The 17,756-nt window shown below is 32.5% G+C and overlaps 1 protein-coding gene across 4 annotated transcripts in view; it reads right to left on the bottom strand.

The window, feature by feature from the left end:
- LRBA (LPS responsive beige-like anchor protein) overlaps nt 1-17,756 on the bottom strand; it is a 686,065-nt gene that overhangs the window by 476,380 nt on the left and 191,929 nt on the right. For all 4 annotated transcript variants that reach the window (XM_044680734.1, XM_044680732.1, XM_044680733.1 and 1 more), the window contains exons 31-33: nt 11,929-12,007; nt 9,470-9,603; nt 6,166-6,227 (exon numbers count right to left, since the gene is read on the bottom strand). In XM_044680734.1, coding sequence (XP_044536669.1) covers nt 6,166-6,227; nt 9,470-9,603; nt 11,929-12,007 — 275 coding nt within the window. The remainder of the gene's footprint in view (nt 1-6,165; nt 6,228-9,469; nt 9,604-11,928; nt 12,008-17,756) is intronic.

Genomic DNA, 17,756 nt, shown 5'->3' with positions numbered 1-17,756 from the left:
TATATATATATATATATATATATATATATATATATATATATGTATATATATATATATATGTGGGAAACAGTACTGATCAACTGATCAACAATAAGCTGAGCTTAGAAATGAAAAGGAGAATGGGTTGAATTAAAAAATATTTTTGTACTGATGTCAAGGTTCCTATGAAAGCAAAACATTTTAAATTAATGTTTTAAAACACATAAAATAAGATAGAAGAGACTTAAGAGAGAGGGTCCAGTTAGGAGCTTTTAAAAGTAATATTTTACCAGTACTGCAATATGGCAGCAAGACATGGAATCTTCTTGTCTTCAAAGAACGAAAGATAAGAAACTTATAAAAAGTAGCAGAGAAGTATATACGGATTACAAACAGGTTCTGGCACATTAAGTATTCTGAAGATGAACGAAAGTAAAAAGAAAAAATCAAAGAACTGTCTAAGAGGAAAAAAAAAGATGAGCTGGTCAACCAGCAAAAGCAAAAGATGATAGGTAAATGACCAGAGTGCTTTACTGTTACTTCAAGATGTCAGAAGTGTAAAAGACCTATAACATGCTGAATGGATTTCTATGGTGAACTTTTGGGAGAATAAGGACAAAAGTCTCAAGACTGGCTTGTCATTGGCACCACTGAAGAAAATCTTGAATTAATGAGATTATAAATCCATTTGATTATTTTCAATTAATCTATGTAAAGTCTCACTTTGACTGTGATGCTATAACAAAGAATACTACTAACTTTGTAAAATTTTCATTAATGCATACTCAAAACTAAAATAGAAAAACAGAGAGTCTAACTATTAAAATTGAAATATAAAATTAAAAAACAGAAATGCCAAACTGCAAGAAGTACTTATAATTTGTAACTGATTCAAATTAATAACTTATTTTAAGATTCTTTACTGAGTCAAACTCTAATTTTAAAAACAATCTCTGAGAATTAGCAAAACACAAAGGCTCTAAACATCAAATTCCAGGGATTAGTAAATCATTCATGAATATACTCACACAATGGTTATCACTATACTTAACACTCTCTCAATTAAACAATCAAATGTGTAAGCAATGGAGGCAATTTCCTCAGCCTTGGAGCTAAACAGTTGCCAAGTCTTATCAATTCCATCTCCCATTTCAAGCCCCTCTCACCTTTTGCCTGAAACTTTATAAAAGGCTCCTAACTGGACTCTCTCTCTCTTAAGTCTCTTCTATCTCCAGTTAATATTCCAAACAACTGTCCAAATATTATTCCTAAAGCTCAGGGATTATTACATTTCCCAATTTAAGAAGGTTCAGTAGCTTCCCAAAATCTCAAATATAAAAATCAAATGATTTTGCTTCATATATAAAGCCCATATTAATCTGGTTCTGATCTATTTTCCAAAGTTTACATTACTCTCCTTCACATGCTCCATAGTACAAACCAAATGGTGTCAGGGATCCCAAGGGTACACAGACAAAACATGGAAAAACGACTGCTTTAATGCAATCATGACATAATGCCTATATAAAAATGTACTGAAAAGATCAACATACAAGATTACAACAGAAAGAGTTTCATCTTAACTAATTATCATTAAAGACTACTTCAAGGAATATCATTAAAGATCATTCAAGTTCTACACTAGAAGAACTTCAATACAGAGTCTCACAAATTAAATTGCCATAAAGGCCTAATGTTATCCAACATTAACCTATTCTAAATACAGTAGAATCTTGATGAAACTCCATTCCTTAAATAGGTAACATGAAGGCATAATAGATGTAGAGAACTTTAAATCCCTAAAGGGCTCCGAAAAAGTTAGATGATATTTCTTTTAAACATATGGCCTAATAGGCAAAAGGCAGCAGTCAACATTATGATCTACTCAAACAATAACAGACTATGGGAGGTGTCAAACTTTCATTATGAAGCTGAGGAAAATAAACTGGCCTTAATGGTATTGATTCATACTCAAAAGATTTTTAAAAAAAAGTTTAAAAAATAAAAGAAAAAGAAAAAAACCAGCATGAAATGTCACATATTTTGAAACAAAAAAGGAAAAACTTATAGATTTAGAGATGGAAGGGATTATTCTGGTCATTCACTGACCTTTCTATTTTTATGGTTGAGGAAATTAAAGCCAAAATAAATGGAGGATCCACAAACAATAAGCAAATGGGGCTGAATTTAGACCCTAACCCTTATCTGATTTTATCATGGTGCCATACTACCTCCAAGAAGAAGAAAAGGAACATGGGAAGAAAAGAGAATAAATTTTTAAAAATCATTTAATTATAAAGAATATGAGTTCAAGGATAAAAAGTTCAAGTACAAAAGAGAAATCAAACTCATCAAGATTTGTTGCTATTTGAGAAATGTAGTTTTAAAAGTAATTATTTAGAAATTTTGTATTTAAAAAGTAGAAAAAAATAGAAATGAGAATGGCATACGTGTTGTCATAAGATTACATATACATTATGTGAAGGAAATGCATTTCAAAATTGCAATTACCCAATATATTTCAATAATATTCAGTTTTAAAACACCAGCATAAAATAATACTTTATTATAACTTTTGCTGGTTTAATTACTCAGACAGAATGCCAGGCAAGACTACACAGTGCTTCTAGTTTTTCTATATACTGTATGCATTTCTGATAAATGGGAAAAGAATAGATGACCTGGCAGAAGGCTCAGACAATAACATGTGATTTACAGGACATGAATGCAGCTACTGTAAGATTTATCTGACAGCCCTCTCCGATAGTGGACTGTTGAGTATCCGATGGAATGATTTCTAGTCTGGAAAGTCTACTACTGAGTAGCCATACACATTATTTATTTATTAGATGTTTTGGGTTGAAACCATTTTTAAATGATGCACTTCACAATGCACAGCCATAAATTTGGCTTTAAACCCTAGAAGGGAGGTAGTGTTATTGGAATGTATGTCAGACTGAATTAGGATGAGCAATGCAACGCTTTTATAAAGTGGCCTTGAATGTAACGTCAATTCTTTCAAAAATGATATTAATGTCAAATAAGCACAATACAAACATTTTGTCCAAGAAGGCTGAAATAATTTTAAATGAAACATTCCTTTAAATTCAGGTGGCTTTTTCACAAATTGTGGTATTTTCACAAATGTGTGAACACTTTGGACCTACAGGTTTTATGTTTGTGCAAAATTATATTGGATATGCAGGAACTTATTCTGTATACATCATAAAAGCTTTCTAAATGTCCACTGTAATGTAATTTTTAAATAACAAAGTTTTAAATGAGGACTAAAGACCTTAATTTAATTGGTGAGTTATTTTATACAAACTATCTTACAGAGTTATCTCTGGCTCTGGATAGACCAAAATGCAATTAGGATTCTTTTATACTACTGATAAATATAACTGTTTTTGCTGGAGAACTTTTTTTTTTCTTTTAGAAAGGCATTTGTAAATAGCTGAGTGTTCTATAATCTATTCGTTTTAAAAATCAAAGCAGAGAAAATTATTGATTGTATGGCATCATTGTATATTTAAGTGGTAAATGAATGTCTGAATGTATAATTCTGTTGAAAATTCTTCTATGATCTCTGCCTACTGATAGCATTCCAAATACAATATCTTGAATATTTTAAAAATGTAGGCTTTAATCTGCCTTTTGTTAAAAAGGTAGTTTGTTAAACACTATGTAAAACAATATAAGAAAATTACTTATGAATGAAACAAGGAGAAATAATAGAAATGTGCTTGAATTTCACAAAATTAAACATCCATAATTTGTAAAGTTTAAAATCACATTTGCAGATGTTAAATTTACAAGTAGATCAGATTATGTATGAGATTAAAAACTAGTTTTTGACCTGATCTTTTGATCTTTGCCACACAACCCTCTCCATCTCCTTTTAAAAAATTAATTAGAATTTTAGCAAGATGCTACTGTTCACTTACTGCTGTAACTTGGGCCAAAAAAATATATCAATCAACCTCAACCTATCTCCTCCCAATATCTGCAAAATGTCATCTTGAAATTGAATTTCATATCTCTTTAGCTTTCATGTATAAAAAGACAGTTCACTTCTTACTAAAATAAATCACTTTTGTGATTGCCACTTTGACCTCTACGAATTAGGAAAATTCAAAGTGAAAAATGCAATTATCACTGCAGGACAATCTGTATACATCTGGAGCTAATTTTTGCTTTATTTCTCACATCATTTTTCATATTGAGCATATATTAATGGCATAGCAAATTTTTAAAAGTAAAATATTTAACAACTGAAAAAATGTATTTCTTTTGAACAACAACATTGAGATTTCTTTTCTTTTGTTACTTACTTGGCTAAGTGATCATCATATCCCATTTGATTAGATTAGCATTAAACAGCACTGTGACATGTATGACAAATAGGTGCATTAGAGCATGTCATTTATTCCCTATCCTTTTGGCTTCTAACATTCAACTATATGATATACTAAACAGAAGACTAACTATACAGATAAAGATAGATAGATAGATAGATAGATAGATAGATAGATAGATAGATAGATAGATAGATAGATAGATAGATAAGTGCATATATATGTGGGGGTAGGGGTATATAACCATATAGAAAAAATATTTGTAAAATTATTTCCTTTCATTAAAAACACATCTTTCTCAGTTTCTATAAACTAAAAGTAAAACTTTGTTTATAAAAAACACATAATAAGCACTAATATAAAAAAACAATGTCTATCTATCTTTTTAAGAAACATAACTGCAACCGTAAATAACTATTTCTTAAAAAACTTTTTTAAGGACAAAAATCTACCCAGGTTCAAAATAGCAAAATTTTCCCAGAAATAAACAAGCAATATATAATACAGAGGTCTGTGTGGAAGACTGAAATTTGTTAACTTCCAAAGGTACAGTATTTTCTATAAGAGATGATTAAGTTATGCAAACACAATTCTCACTACAGCCAGAATAATAAGCCCACTAGCAACACAACTACACACATTTGCTAGTTCATTGTAAAATCCATTAGGTGTAATCTCTACAAGTAATTGTTCTTATTGCACTTTATTGACAATGCACAGTATTGATTTTTCACACCTTCTATGATTCTTTCATTTGTATTCATGAAATGTCCATCAGCACAGTCTAAATAAATTTGGCAATATAGGCACTAAAATGAATAAATCGATGCAAAGAAACATTAATTTTGCATTATCCTTATTTGTCAGGCAAGTAAACCATAAGGGCTATAAATGAAGGTCAAAGGTTTGGAAATGGGTCAGAACCCTTGACCTCTAGACCAATACCCTTCCCATTAAAAAAAGCTATTTTAAAGTTTTAAGTAGGGGAATTTACTACCAACAAGATATTTTTTTTAACTACAAAGAAAAAGTTTACTCTAATTGCATAAGAGAATGAAATAAACAAAAATACATATATAGTTGACTCATAAGGCACATGTTTTTACTACATATACATATTATGCATATCTATATCCTCACACAAATACATACATAGAACAAATACAAAGTATATATACTCTAAATTCCTATACCTCAAAGTAAGATAAAAAAAAAAAACAGCAGAAAGGATATCATTATAAAGGTGTTGTTTTTTTTAAAATCTGAGTAATCCTGCTTTTAGAAATTTAGTACTTAAATGCTCTGCTGCTAGTCCCCTAAATCCACTGTACATGTCAAAAATAATTAGCAATGACAAGGGTTCAAAAGTATTTATCACTCATTTTATAACCTCTCACACAAAAAAAGAAGAAAACCCATTATTCCCAGAGGAGTCCGAATGCCACTCTCAAGCTATAGAAATAAATCTGTTTCTATAACCTTAATATTGTATTGATTTTTATCTCCTCTTATAAAAGATGACAGCAGAGAATTATTTAGTCACCTCAAGATGGAGGTTACATATAATCTAGACATTTTTAATGGGACTCCAAAAACCTCTGTTTTCACTCACCTACTCAGATCACTAAGCACATAAACCAATGTGATCCTTTAAAGATCCGAGTTTCAAAGTAATTATTTTTTCCAAAAAGAAATAAAATTACCAATAGGCTATAACCTGAAAACACTAATTAATCAAACATGTAGGATGCAATTGTTTACACTTCTGGTATACTTTTAAAAATCAAATTTGCCTGAGAATTTAAAAAAAAAAATTGCTTTGACTCACCTGAGAACAGAGGAGCATGACCAGTTCAACAACAGAGCTACTGGACTTCATACAGACCAGACCTATTTTTAAAAAGGGGAAAAAAATTATGACAGTAGATCTAAAGGTCTAATTGCTTAAAATATAAAATTTTATCAAATGTGACTTTTTACGTTAAATATTAATCTATCTAATAGCAATTTAATAACAAAACACATTTTGCATTTTTGCAACTAAACAAGATACCCTAGGATTTCTCATGGTCTGGAGAGAATGCTATTTTTTTATTACAGAACTTTTTTTCACTGTATTTTTAAGATGGATCATTGAAATACTTATGCAAATTCTTGTACATTTATAATTCATCATTACTTGTAGAAATGTGCACAGCATATGCTATATTGATTGATATCATCTACATTTTGTGTTTTGGAGAGAGTTGGTCATTATACATGCAGAGAAGGGAAATGGCTCCATGACCTTTGCTTTCTCCACTCCTCTCTTTCCCTTCAACCCTCTAGCTATCAATCAAGTTTCTATTTTGTTTCATGGCAGTAGACATCCCAAACACTCTTATTAGTACTTTGACCCATGACCTCACACTAAACCTTAACAGAAGTGCAAGTAGTTACCCATTAGGTATTCTTGATTTCTTATGAATTGTTTATTTACATTTTTTCTTTAATGCATCATTTTGGTTCATATTGATACCACTCAAACAAAATATGATATAGAAAATACTGTCTAGAATTTTTTATCCAATGAAGAGCTCCGCCAAGAGATTATCTACAGTAATGCAAGAGGAATAGAAAAATGTCCCAAATTAATCTGGAACATTTCCAGTTCCTATGAAGGAAAAATCCACCATTCCAAAGAGTAAAATCACTAAAGTTAAGCTATTACTTGCAATTTTTTGAACTTCTTTTTATTCTACATCAGAATAGGTAATCACCAGCATGGCTTCCAATAAATATTACCTGAGATATCCTGAGGGAGTTTGTAGTGGCTTTTTGCAATCCTCCCTCATGTGCAGAATTCTCTTTTTTCTTTCTCTTTTTTTATTCTTCTTCCTTTCCATCTTTCAATCTCTACTCACTTCCTCCAAATGAAAAATGATGTTACCTTTTTTCTCCATTCTGCCCTACTTATTCCTCAGGATTATAAAATATATATTATATTTTGTTGTGCTAATGAGGCTATTTGACCTTTATCTCACAAAAATTATTTCAAATTAAATGTTATTTTAAAGATGTGTGATATACAAAGTAAGATGTGTATGCACAGTGAAATATGCTAATATCTTTGAAGGGGCTAAGGTATGAACTGGGGAAAAGAAGGGAGAAAAAGGAGAATATGGTATCTTTTAAAAGCAAAAAAGCCTAGAGACAGAAAAAAAAATGACAACATGAAAAGAACATAAAGAGAAAAGAAAAAATTCCATGGGGTTAAGGAACTGAAAAAACCATGAAGAAGAGCTTAATATTACAGTCTCTGTATTCTATGTAAATCTCTAAAACTACAAATTGCAGAGCAAATGCTAACCTAAAGCGATGGAGGAAATTTCTTTATCGAAGATTTCTCTACTCTAAAGTCAAGTCAAAAAGCATTTGAGTACTAATGATATGCCAGATACTATGTGAAAATAATGAAGATTCAAAAGAAAACAAAAAGTTGTCCTTGATATTAAGAAGCTTTAATGAGTGAAATAACTGGCAAATAATTGTATAAGGGAATAAGACATGCAGAATAAATTGGAGTAAATATCAAAGGGAAGTAGGTCTAGATTTTAGTTGGGACTTGAAGGAAGCCAGAGAAGTCAAGAAATAGAAAACAGTTTGGAGAGAATTCCAGGTAGACAGTCATTGAAAAGACACAAAGGGAAGCCAGAGAGAGTCTTATGTAAGAAACAATAGGAAGGCCAGTGTCACTGAAGACAAGGAGAGGAATAAGGTGTTAAGAACACTGCAAAGGTAAGAAAGGACCAAGTTATGGAGGTATTTAAGAACTAAACAGAACTATTAAACAAAAACTGTTGGAAATACTGAAAAGCAGTCTGGCAGAAAAAACAGCCCCAGGCCAATATTTCCTACCATATATCAAAATGAGGATATGAGTTGTACTTAAAGAATAACATCTTAGTATGGGCGAAATTACCCATCATATCTATGAAGAGGGAAAAAAGTTCATGCCAAAACAAGAGACAGAGAGGATTGCAGATGGTAAAAGAGATAATTATGATTACTTAAAATTAAAATATTTTGTACAAATAAAGCCAATGCTGCTAAAATTAGAAGAAAAGCAGGAAACTGGGGGGCAATAATCTTAAAATGGTCAAAATATGTGAGTAGGCAGTTTTTGGAGGAAGAAATTTAAGTTATCAATAGACATATAAAAATTACTTTAAATCACTAGGAACTAGAGAAATGCAAATTAAAATAATTTTTAAAATTCCTTTATTTTTATCAATTCCTTTTGATATTCTTGACCTTTTTTTTTCTTCTAGATGCATTATTTAGTTATTTCTAGCTCTATAAGGTAATTTTTTTGTAATCTGATTGGCATGGCACTGAATAGGTAGTTTAGTTTATGGCAAAATTGTCATTCTTGTTGTATCGGTTTAGTCTACCCATGAGCAACTGATGTTTTTCCAATTATTTATATCTGACTTTATTGAATGAAAAGTGTTTTGTACTTGTGTTCAAACAGTCTCTGAGTTTGTCTTAGTAGGTAGATTCTCAGATATTTTGTATTCTCTAGAGTTGTTTTAAATGGGATTTCCCTATCTTTTGCTTTCAGACTTTATGGTAATATAAAGAAATTCTGACAACTTATGTGGGTTTATTTTTATACTGCAACTTTGTTAAAGGTGTTAACTGTTTCAATTAGTTTTTTAATTTACTTTCTAGCATTCTCTCACTGAAACATCATGTCACCTGGAAAGAATGATAGTTTGGCTTACTCATTGCCTATTCTTAATTCCTACCCCTGCTTTTTTAACTTCAGTTCAAATATAAAAGATTCTTCTTCAATTCATTACCTTTTCTCTGTGTGTGACTCCCTGCTTGTACACAGTGGGTTTCTGATTTTTAATCTATTCTGCTATCCCTCTTATGTTTTATAGGTCAGTTCATTCAATTTGCATTCACTGTTATGATTACTATATATATCCCTCTATCTTATTTTTCTGTCCTTTCTCTTCCAACCTTTCAGCCTTTCTTTACTCATAAATGCTTTGCTTATTACATGACTAAATAACATGTAAACTTATTCATGTTGTTTCTAAAAGAGTTGGCATTTTAAAAATATATTCTAAAAGACAACTTACTTGTTCCTTCTATAAGCAACTCTTGTCCATGGCTACCCAAAAGTGTACGAGAAAGAAAAGGAGCAAAATCCACAAAAATTTCTCGAAGAAGAGGAGCAGCCTTTTCCAGAGCATGTTCAAGTCTCTCTGTAATACTAATAAAATGTGTATTATTATCAAAGTTGTCAGTACAATATTATTTTTAAAAAGCAAAAACTGCTACTATGACTCACAACTTATATCCACTAGGACTCCCTTTCTGGTCCATTACTACTTTCTTCATTTTTCCTTTCTATTTTAACAAAATCTCTCATAAACTCCCTCTTCACCGCCCACATCTCTTTCCAATTTCCTTACTCACTCACATATTCTGAAAACTTCCTTACTTTCCTTAAATAAGACAGTCTTTTTCCCAACCCCAGACATTTCATTGACCATCTCCCATGCCTAGAATACTGCTCTTTCTCTACTCTGCTTCCCTTTGTGTCACAGTGAAAATCCCATATTTTATAGAAAGCTTTTTCTGACTTCTTTAATTACAGTGCCTTCCTTCTATTGTTTATTTCTAATTTAGCCTTTATATAGTTCATATTTGCATATAGCTATTTTCATGTTGCCTGCCTCATCAGACTGTGAACTCCTTCAGAGCAGGAACTATTTTTTGCCTTTCTCTGCATCCCCAGAGTTTAGTACAGGATCTGGTAGATATTACATGCTCAATTAATATTTATTGAATGAGTTAGAATCTTCAGCCTCTCTTTTGAAATCAGTCTTGCAACCTTTAGTATGATGTATAAGTCAATATTTCACGGAAATTTCATTGGAGCGAGTATGAATACTACATGTCCTATTTGGATGCATAATCATGATATAGGAGAAAAGGAACCTGGGTTCTTTCTTTTTTTTTCCTAAACCCTTACCTTTAGTCTTAGAATCAATATTGTATATTAGTTCCAAGGCAGAAAAATGGTAATAGCTAGGCAATGGAGGTAAAGTGACTTGCATAGGGTCTCACAGCTAGGAAGTCCTTGAGACCAGATTTGAACCCAGGACCTCCCACTTCTAGTCTTGGCTCTCAATTCACTCAGCCACTCAGCTGCCCCTGAACCTGGATTCTTAAAGGCAAAGTTATTTAAATGTAAGCCATGATAAGTACCATAAGGCTGAAAAGATTGCGATTATAGTCTAGTAACATATGTATATTTATTGTACCGAGAATCTACCTAAGTATGTTTGGAGATACTCATTACTAGATTATGAGTCACCAGGTGATTAAAGTTTTAAGACACATGAAATTATATACATATACATACATATATGAATATCTGTGTCTATATGTATATGCATATATGTCTGTGTTTATGCATGTCATTTCTATATGTCAATTGTGAATATATACATGAAAATAAAACTATTTTTGTTTGTGGGTATTCATGGGTATTAATGTAGATATTTCCAACTCAAAACTATATCTACCAGTTCCATAATGTGGGAATTGCACCTCTATTGGTGGGAAAGGCCTAGAACTCAGATAGAAACATTTCATATGTGGCAACATTGCTGTGGTGAGGAAAAGGCAGAAATGTACTTCTGCAGCAGTATATACACATCCAAATGTACATAAACATATAGTGGGTGTTTATCAACAAACAGACATAAATAAAAAAAATCACAAGAAGATTCATAGGTGCTAATGTAGATATATGAACTACCATTACATATGACTATAAACTGCTGCAAGAGTGACCACTCCTGTGCCTAACTATAACTCTGACATCTCTATCTTTTCATTACAAGAGTCATTCTGGTAGCATATGAAATGCTCCTCTCAGAGTTCTGTACTCTTCCTACCAGTAAATCAAGCATCACCATAACAGTAGAGCTAGCCATGGTTCTGAGAGGTAGAGATTCCTTGGCATGTAACAGAAAAAGATTACTCTTGGCACCAATATTATGGAAAAGAAAAGGAAAAAATGGGCTCTTGAAAATCTGAGTTCAAATTCACAAAAATAATGCTAGGAAGAACAATTATTTAATTGTCTCAAATTATACCTCCTTAATAGGGTTTTGTGGTACAAAGGTTAGAAACTAAGTATTATTTACATCCTATAGGAAAGTAGATCTACATTCCAAAAACTGCAATTTAAAAAGAAACTTTTCAAATATTTCCTATCATAAATCAGAGAGGATCTATATAAATAAAGTTGTTAACATTAACACAGAAATTGTTTGCTCAAAGAAAAAATCTCTTTGCAATATGTTTCATAAAGTTTACAAGACTCATAGATTTGTAACTCTAGAGAACTTCAAAACCATCTAGAGTTTGTGAGAGTATTCCACAGTTTATTCTTCTTTAGACCATTCAAGTCGCTGAACATGATGCATTAGAATATTACATAAGTAAATAAGCAATGTATCTAGATATCAGAGACACAACTGAGAAAAAAAACTTTAGAAATTATTAAATTATGATTCAGTACCTCATGTTTGATGCAGAGTCTTCTGGAACTGAAGAAACTACCGGGACAGCAGGTAATTTTGCATTAGATGATCCACTACCTATAAAAGAATTATATATAAAGATCATTATATATTTTTGAGAAACAATTACCTATTTCCAAGATTCTCTTCATGCCAATTTATAAAGACACAGCATGGGATTCCAAGTATTTAATCATGCAAATATAAGAGGAACTCCCAACCACTCTCCTGAATCCACAAAAAAATAAAACCACTGAATTTATTTTCAATTATAAATTTCAATTATAAATCATAGGTTCTGCTATCCCAAAAAGTCATTCATCTTCCTCAAGAAGCAGGATGAAATTATAGGTAATGTGCTAGATCTGGAACCAAGAAGATTTTTTTCAAATATTTTCTATATGGCACTGATTAGTTGTGTAACTATGGTAAAATGCCATAATCTACATAATAAACAGGATTGTTATGAGGGAAAAATGAATTTATGTATACGAGTATCTTACAAATTTTAATATGGATAGTTTGATGGATCCACTGTCTTCTCAATTGTAGTATTCTTCAACAATGCAAACCACAATCCAGAAATATCTTCTCTTCCCTTTTATGACTCTTGTTCATAGCTTCCTATAAATCTTCCACACAGGCATCTCTTTACATGCTACAGGCCTTCCACTACATATCTAGACACCATATAGATATCAACTGGGCACTCAAGTAATCTATCTATTATTCCAACTCAAGTTATATGACTGGATCATCTTTTTTACCCCACATAAGTGATTTGGTTATTGGTGTTAATGGTTCAGTCTACCTATGAATTTCTATTTTGTCTTTTGGGTAGTACTCAACTTTATTTTGTGGGAGACAAAAGTTTTTCATTATTCACAGACAGAATCACTAAGGAAATTGTACTGTAAAAAAAATGTGACTTTTCTTTCAGAAAGATAGCTATTTTGGAATATTTATCCTAACCATTCACAATAAAACATTCAGTTGGGTAAAAAACCCATAGAGCTTTTTCATCATTATGTGTATCTCAAACAAACACTGAATATGAACAATGAGGCACAACCGGAGTAGTAAAGGAAGAATATGGCAAATGGATCTGTAAGTTCTAAGCATTATCAAAATAATGTATTCTATCAAGTTCAAGAAATATGGGACATCCTATATTACAACAGCTTTCTATTCATCAATCAGATAAAGCACTGATAAGAAGTGAATTCTTTAAGAAAACATAAAAATGAAAATTTTATTAAAATGAGATGGCATTAAAAGTGTTTATTAACTTCAATCTTGCTCATTTATACCACCATTCTCTCCATTAAAATTTTTTCAAGGGGCAGATGGGTGGCTCAGTTGATTAAGAACCATGCCTACAAACAAGAGGTCCTAGGTTCAAATCTAGCCTCAGGCACTTCCTAGCTGTGTGACCCTGGGCAAATCACTTAACCCTCATTGCTTACCCTTACCACTCTTCTGCTTGGGGGGCGGCTGGGTAGCTCAGTGGATTGAGAGCCAGGCCTAGAGACTGGAGGTCCTAGGTTCAAATCTGGCCTCAGACACTTCCCAGCTGTGTGACCCTGGGCAAGTCACTTAACCCCCATTGCCTACCCTTACCACTCTTCTGCCTTGGAAACAATACACAGTATTGGCTCCAAGACAGAAGATAAAGGGTTTTAAAAAAATTTTTTTTCACTATTCTCAAATTATCCTTGTTATTTCATTTATAAAATATTTAACATCCAAATCTCCTACTACAGATGCACTACTCTCAATATATGCTACATCACTCTCTTCAAATGTAAAATTCTCTTTGACTAATAATTCACTTTACCATAACACAACTGTTCTTTGACTAACTTCACCATTTCACATGGATCTTATCTTCCAACAATTACATAAAGCATTCTCTGAATTCATTCTCCTTAATAATTCTAGAAATAAAACAAAATAACTAAAAGTGTCTATTATGTTCAAGACACTAAGATTACAAAGACAAAACAAAAAAAAGGAAACAGTTCCTGGCCTCAAAAAAATTATATGGGGGAATATTAAGTGGGTTGCTCCAAACAAACAAGTAAGCATAAGGCAAGGTTAATTGAAAAGAGAAAAGAATTAAAAGTGGGAATGCCTACACACTAATAACAGTACAAAAATGAAATAATAACCCTTTCTTACTATCAGGTAGAAAGAATATCATGCAAATCCTGTTAGCTGTAGATACAATTTGCTGTCTTTATGTTCCAAATAAGTGATGTGGTTTCTAAACATCAGTTGGGGCAAGGGAAGTGAGTATAGCAACTATAAATAAGCCTGACAGAGGAAGAAATAAGAAGTGATGAAAAGAAAAAAATGTGGTTTTTTTTCTATAATTGAGAATTACAGGGGCACTGGGGCCAGCTAAAAATAGGAAGTAATGTTGAGAAGGAAAAAAAGAAAAGGAAGCAGCAATAAAAATACATGAATACATATATAAATATGTATTTTTTGAAGATATAGTTAAAATTGGGGATGGGAAAAGGCACACAAAATGAAGAAAAGAAAAATTAGAAAAAGAGCATACAAAATGACTTTCTTTAAAAAGACATTACCTTTTGAGATGCTATGTAACTTTATATGCTTATGTGGAATTTGAACTGATAAAGCTAATGTAAAAAAAGTAAAACCCTAAAAGGAAAAGATAGTTAAACATCTCTAAGTGGCCTTTCATTTAGAGAAAGAAAAGAATTTGGGTAAGCAATAGAGCCAATCAAAAAATCACAATTTAAAGCTAGGTTTATAGAGGAAATAACACTCTAAACTACCTATCATTCCTACTCTCCTCTCGCTCTTCTGTCCCCCCAGGATCAGAAAAGAGAAATAATGAGCTCAAGATGACCCCTAATCTTCATCCTCCTGACCCTCTGGACTTTCTCTCCTGGGATCCCATAGCCAAGACCTTCAAATCCTGCCCTTTTTTGCAGCTTCCTTCCTTTTGCATGTTGTCTTTCCCCTAGAATGTAAGCACCTTAGAGGTAGTAACTGTTGTACATTTTGCTTGTATTTATATTTCCAGGGCATAGCATGATGCTTGCCATATAGCAAGAGATTTATAAATGTTTGACTGATATAGGAAGAAAGTAGACTAAGATGCAAATATAGCCCCTTTTTCTCCAAATCTAGCTGCTTTCCCCCAAGACACAAGATAGCTACACTTCAAGTGCAATAAATATAACAGCATGGAAAAAGAATATGATGTAGGGGGAGGAAATAGTAAAAACCTACCCTAAAGAGTAACAAATTATATTTAAATGTAGTTATCAAAATAATTAACAACTAAATTCATAGACCTCAGAGTAAAAAGCTGTGGATTAAAGGAAAGCTACCAACAGGTATATGAGAAAAAAGGGACATAAAAGTATATTTTTCAGATGACGGTGGGGAGTGAGAACAGGAAAAGGACAATAAATGCAAATAATCATGCAACGAATAAGCAAGAGTATTATGAGGCATCTAGGTAGCACAGAGGATAGAATGCCAGGCCTGGAGTCAGAAGGACCTGGGTTCAAATCTAACCTCAGATGCTTCCTAGCTGTGTATCCCAAGGCAAGTCACTTAACACCATTTGCCTAACTTTTGACTTTCTGCCTAAGAGTTATTACTAAGACTAAAAAAACAAAGACATATCTCACACATACATGCACACGAACACAGGCCACAAGGAAACTGACAAGTTCCACTTAAGAAAATGAAAGGAGAAAAGGTAGCATAGTTAAAGAAGAAAGGACTTTGTTCAAAGTCCAAAGAAAAAAAGGGGAGAAAAAATCAAAATGAATAACAAAGAAAATGAAGATGAGATCCCTAGAGATGAAAAACTTAGTCCTAAAATTAAAAACACAGAAAATATAAAATTAGCACTGAAGGTGGGCTTGGGTTGTGATATGGGGGCAAATCATAGTATCAGATATTTCCTTTATAAAATGGGAATATTAAATCTCCAATAAGGTCTTTCTGGTTCTAAAAGCTATGAATCTACTAAAAGTACAAAAGGCATAAAAAAGAAAAGTTAGATAAAAATAGAATAAAATTTCTCTATCTCCTCAAATTATAGTGTATTGTGCTTTTCTATGAATATGATGTATCACTTCTAGTATAATATGAGTGCCTAGAGGAAAGGGGATAATGCATTTTTATCTTAATGTCCTAGAACTGTCCTAGAATTACCTTTGTACCTGGTGTTGTACTTTGCACAATAATAAATGATTGTTGCTCACAAGAAGCCTATAAGAAATAAATTCACAAAAATGTGACTAAAGCAAAATGCAAATAGTGACAAAATACAAATTGCATTAAGAATGCAAGAAAATAGTTATATGCAGGATAAATTGGAGATAAGCAAGAGAGGGAATATATTAATATTAAAAGGGATTGGGAAAGGCTTCCTACTAGAAGATGGTGGCTTAGGTACAAACTGAAGCAAGCTGGGGAAGCCAAAAGGCAAAAATGAGGAAGGAGAGAAATTCAGACTTAAGGAACCAACAGTGAAAATTGCATGTGATAGAATGATACCTCCCTGCTCCCTATAAACAGGAAGAGGTCCGGAGAGGAGATGAGTGATGGAATGATGAAGTTTATAAATATGTTGATTTAAAAAAAATGGCAAGTAGGTTCAATCTTAAAAACAATTACTACATTACATAGTAATAAAGAAGCAAGGATTCCTGAGGAAATGTTAGACAGTTAGTTTGTGCCAAACAAGTCAAATCATCACCACTATCTCAACCACCTTTCCTCAGACCAAGAGATTGCCCAAGACCCCGAACAATGGAGTCTTGGGAATAGCAATGGTCCCCAGACCACAGTCCTTGCTTCTAGTGCAGGCTTCACAATCATCAAAAGTGGAACAATCACTTTAGGGAAGGGAATCCCATTTCACTCTGCTACTACTGGCCAATTGCCATGAAGTGCTTTATAAGCCAGAGTCCTAAGAGTGGCAGCAACACCAACATCAACACCATAAATCCTTGTTCCAGCACAGCCATACAATTATCATGCAGGAAAGCAGCTGCCATGGGGAAAATGTCAGCCTTTCCCACCATATGAAATCCAACTGCTAACTTTAGAATAGGCAAAAACAGCCTAGATGAAGCAGTAAAGGCAACCTTAGAAATGATACTTAAGCAGATAAAAGTACTACCACCATTCCTCAAATGAAAATGGAGATAACCCAAGTCCTCGAACCCAAGAATCATCAGAATATCCTGAAACTACAACCATTTTTGAAGGGAAGAAAACTACACTAAGAGTTTTGGGACATCCTGAACATAAACATCTACTATAATTCTAAAATCTATGACCTAAAAGGACATAATAAAATAAAGAACATAAATGAGACTTCACCTTTATAAAATTCTATGTGAAATAATTCATTTCAAGAGTTATAAAGAACATACTAGTTGTTAGTAATTGTAAAAGCAAAAACAAAAACTATACTCTCTCAGTCCCTCAGAGTACTTATATTCTAATAAGGAATAATAAAAAGCAGAGTATACAAAAAATAGAGATCAGGGAAGGCTTCACAGAAGTATCATGTCTCTGGAAATAACAAATATGCCCTATTTTGGTAAAAACACTCCCTCCTCATTTCTCTGTCAGTCTTTCATTCAAGAAAGATTAATCCAAATTGATACAGAGAGAAAGAAGCAGAACCAGGAGAACCTTATACACAGAGACGGATACTTTGTGGCACAATCAAATATAATAGACTTCTGTACTAGCAGCAATGCAATGATCCAGGACAATTCTGAGGGTCCTATGAAAAAGAATGCTATCCACTTTCAGAGGA

This window comes from Gracilinanus agilis, chromosome 6 (genome assembly GCF_016433145.1).
Source record: "Gracilinanus agilis isolate LMUSP501 chromosome 6, AgileGrace, whole genome shotgun sequence".
NCBI lineage: Eukaryota > Metazoa > Chordata > Mammalia > Didelphimorphia > Didelphidae > Gracilinanus > Gracilinanus agilis.
This window is presented reverse-complemented; position numbering and strand designations above follow the sequence as displayed.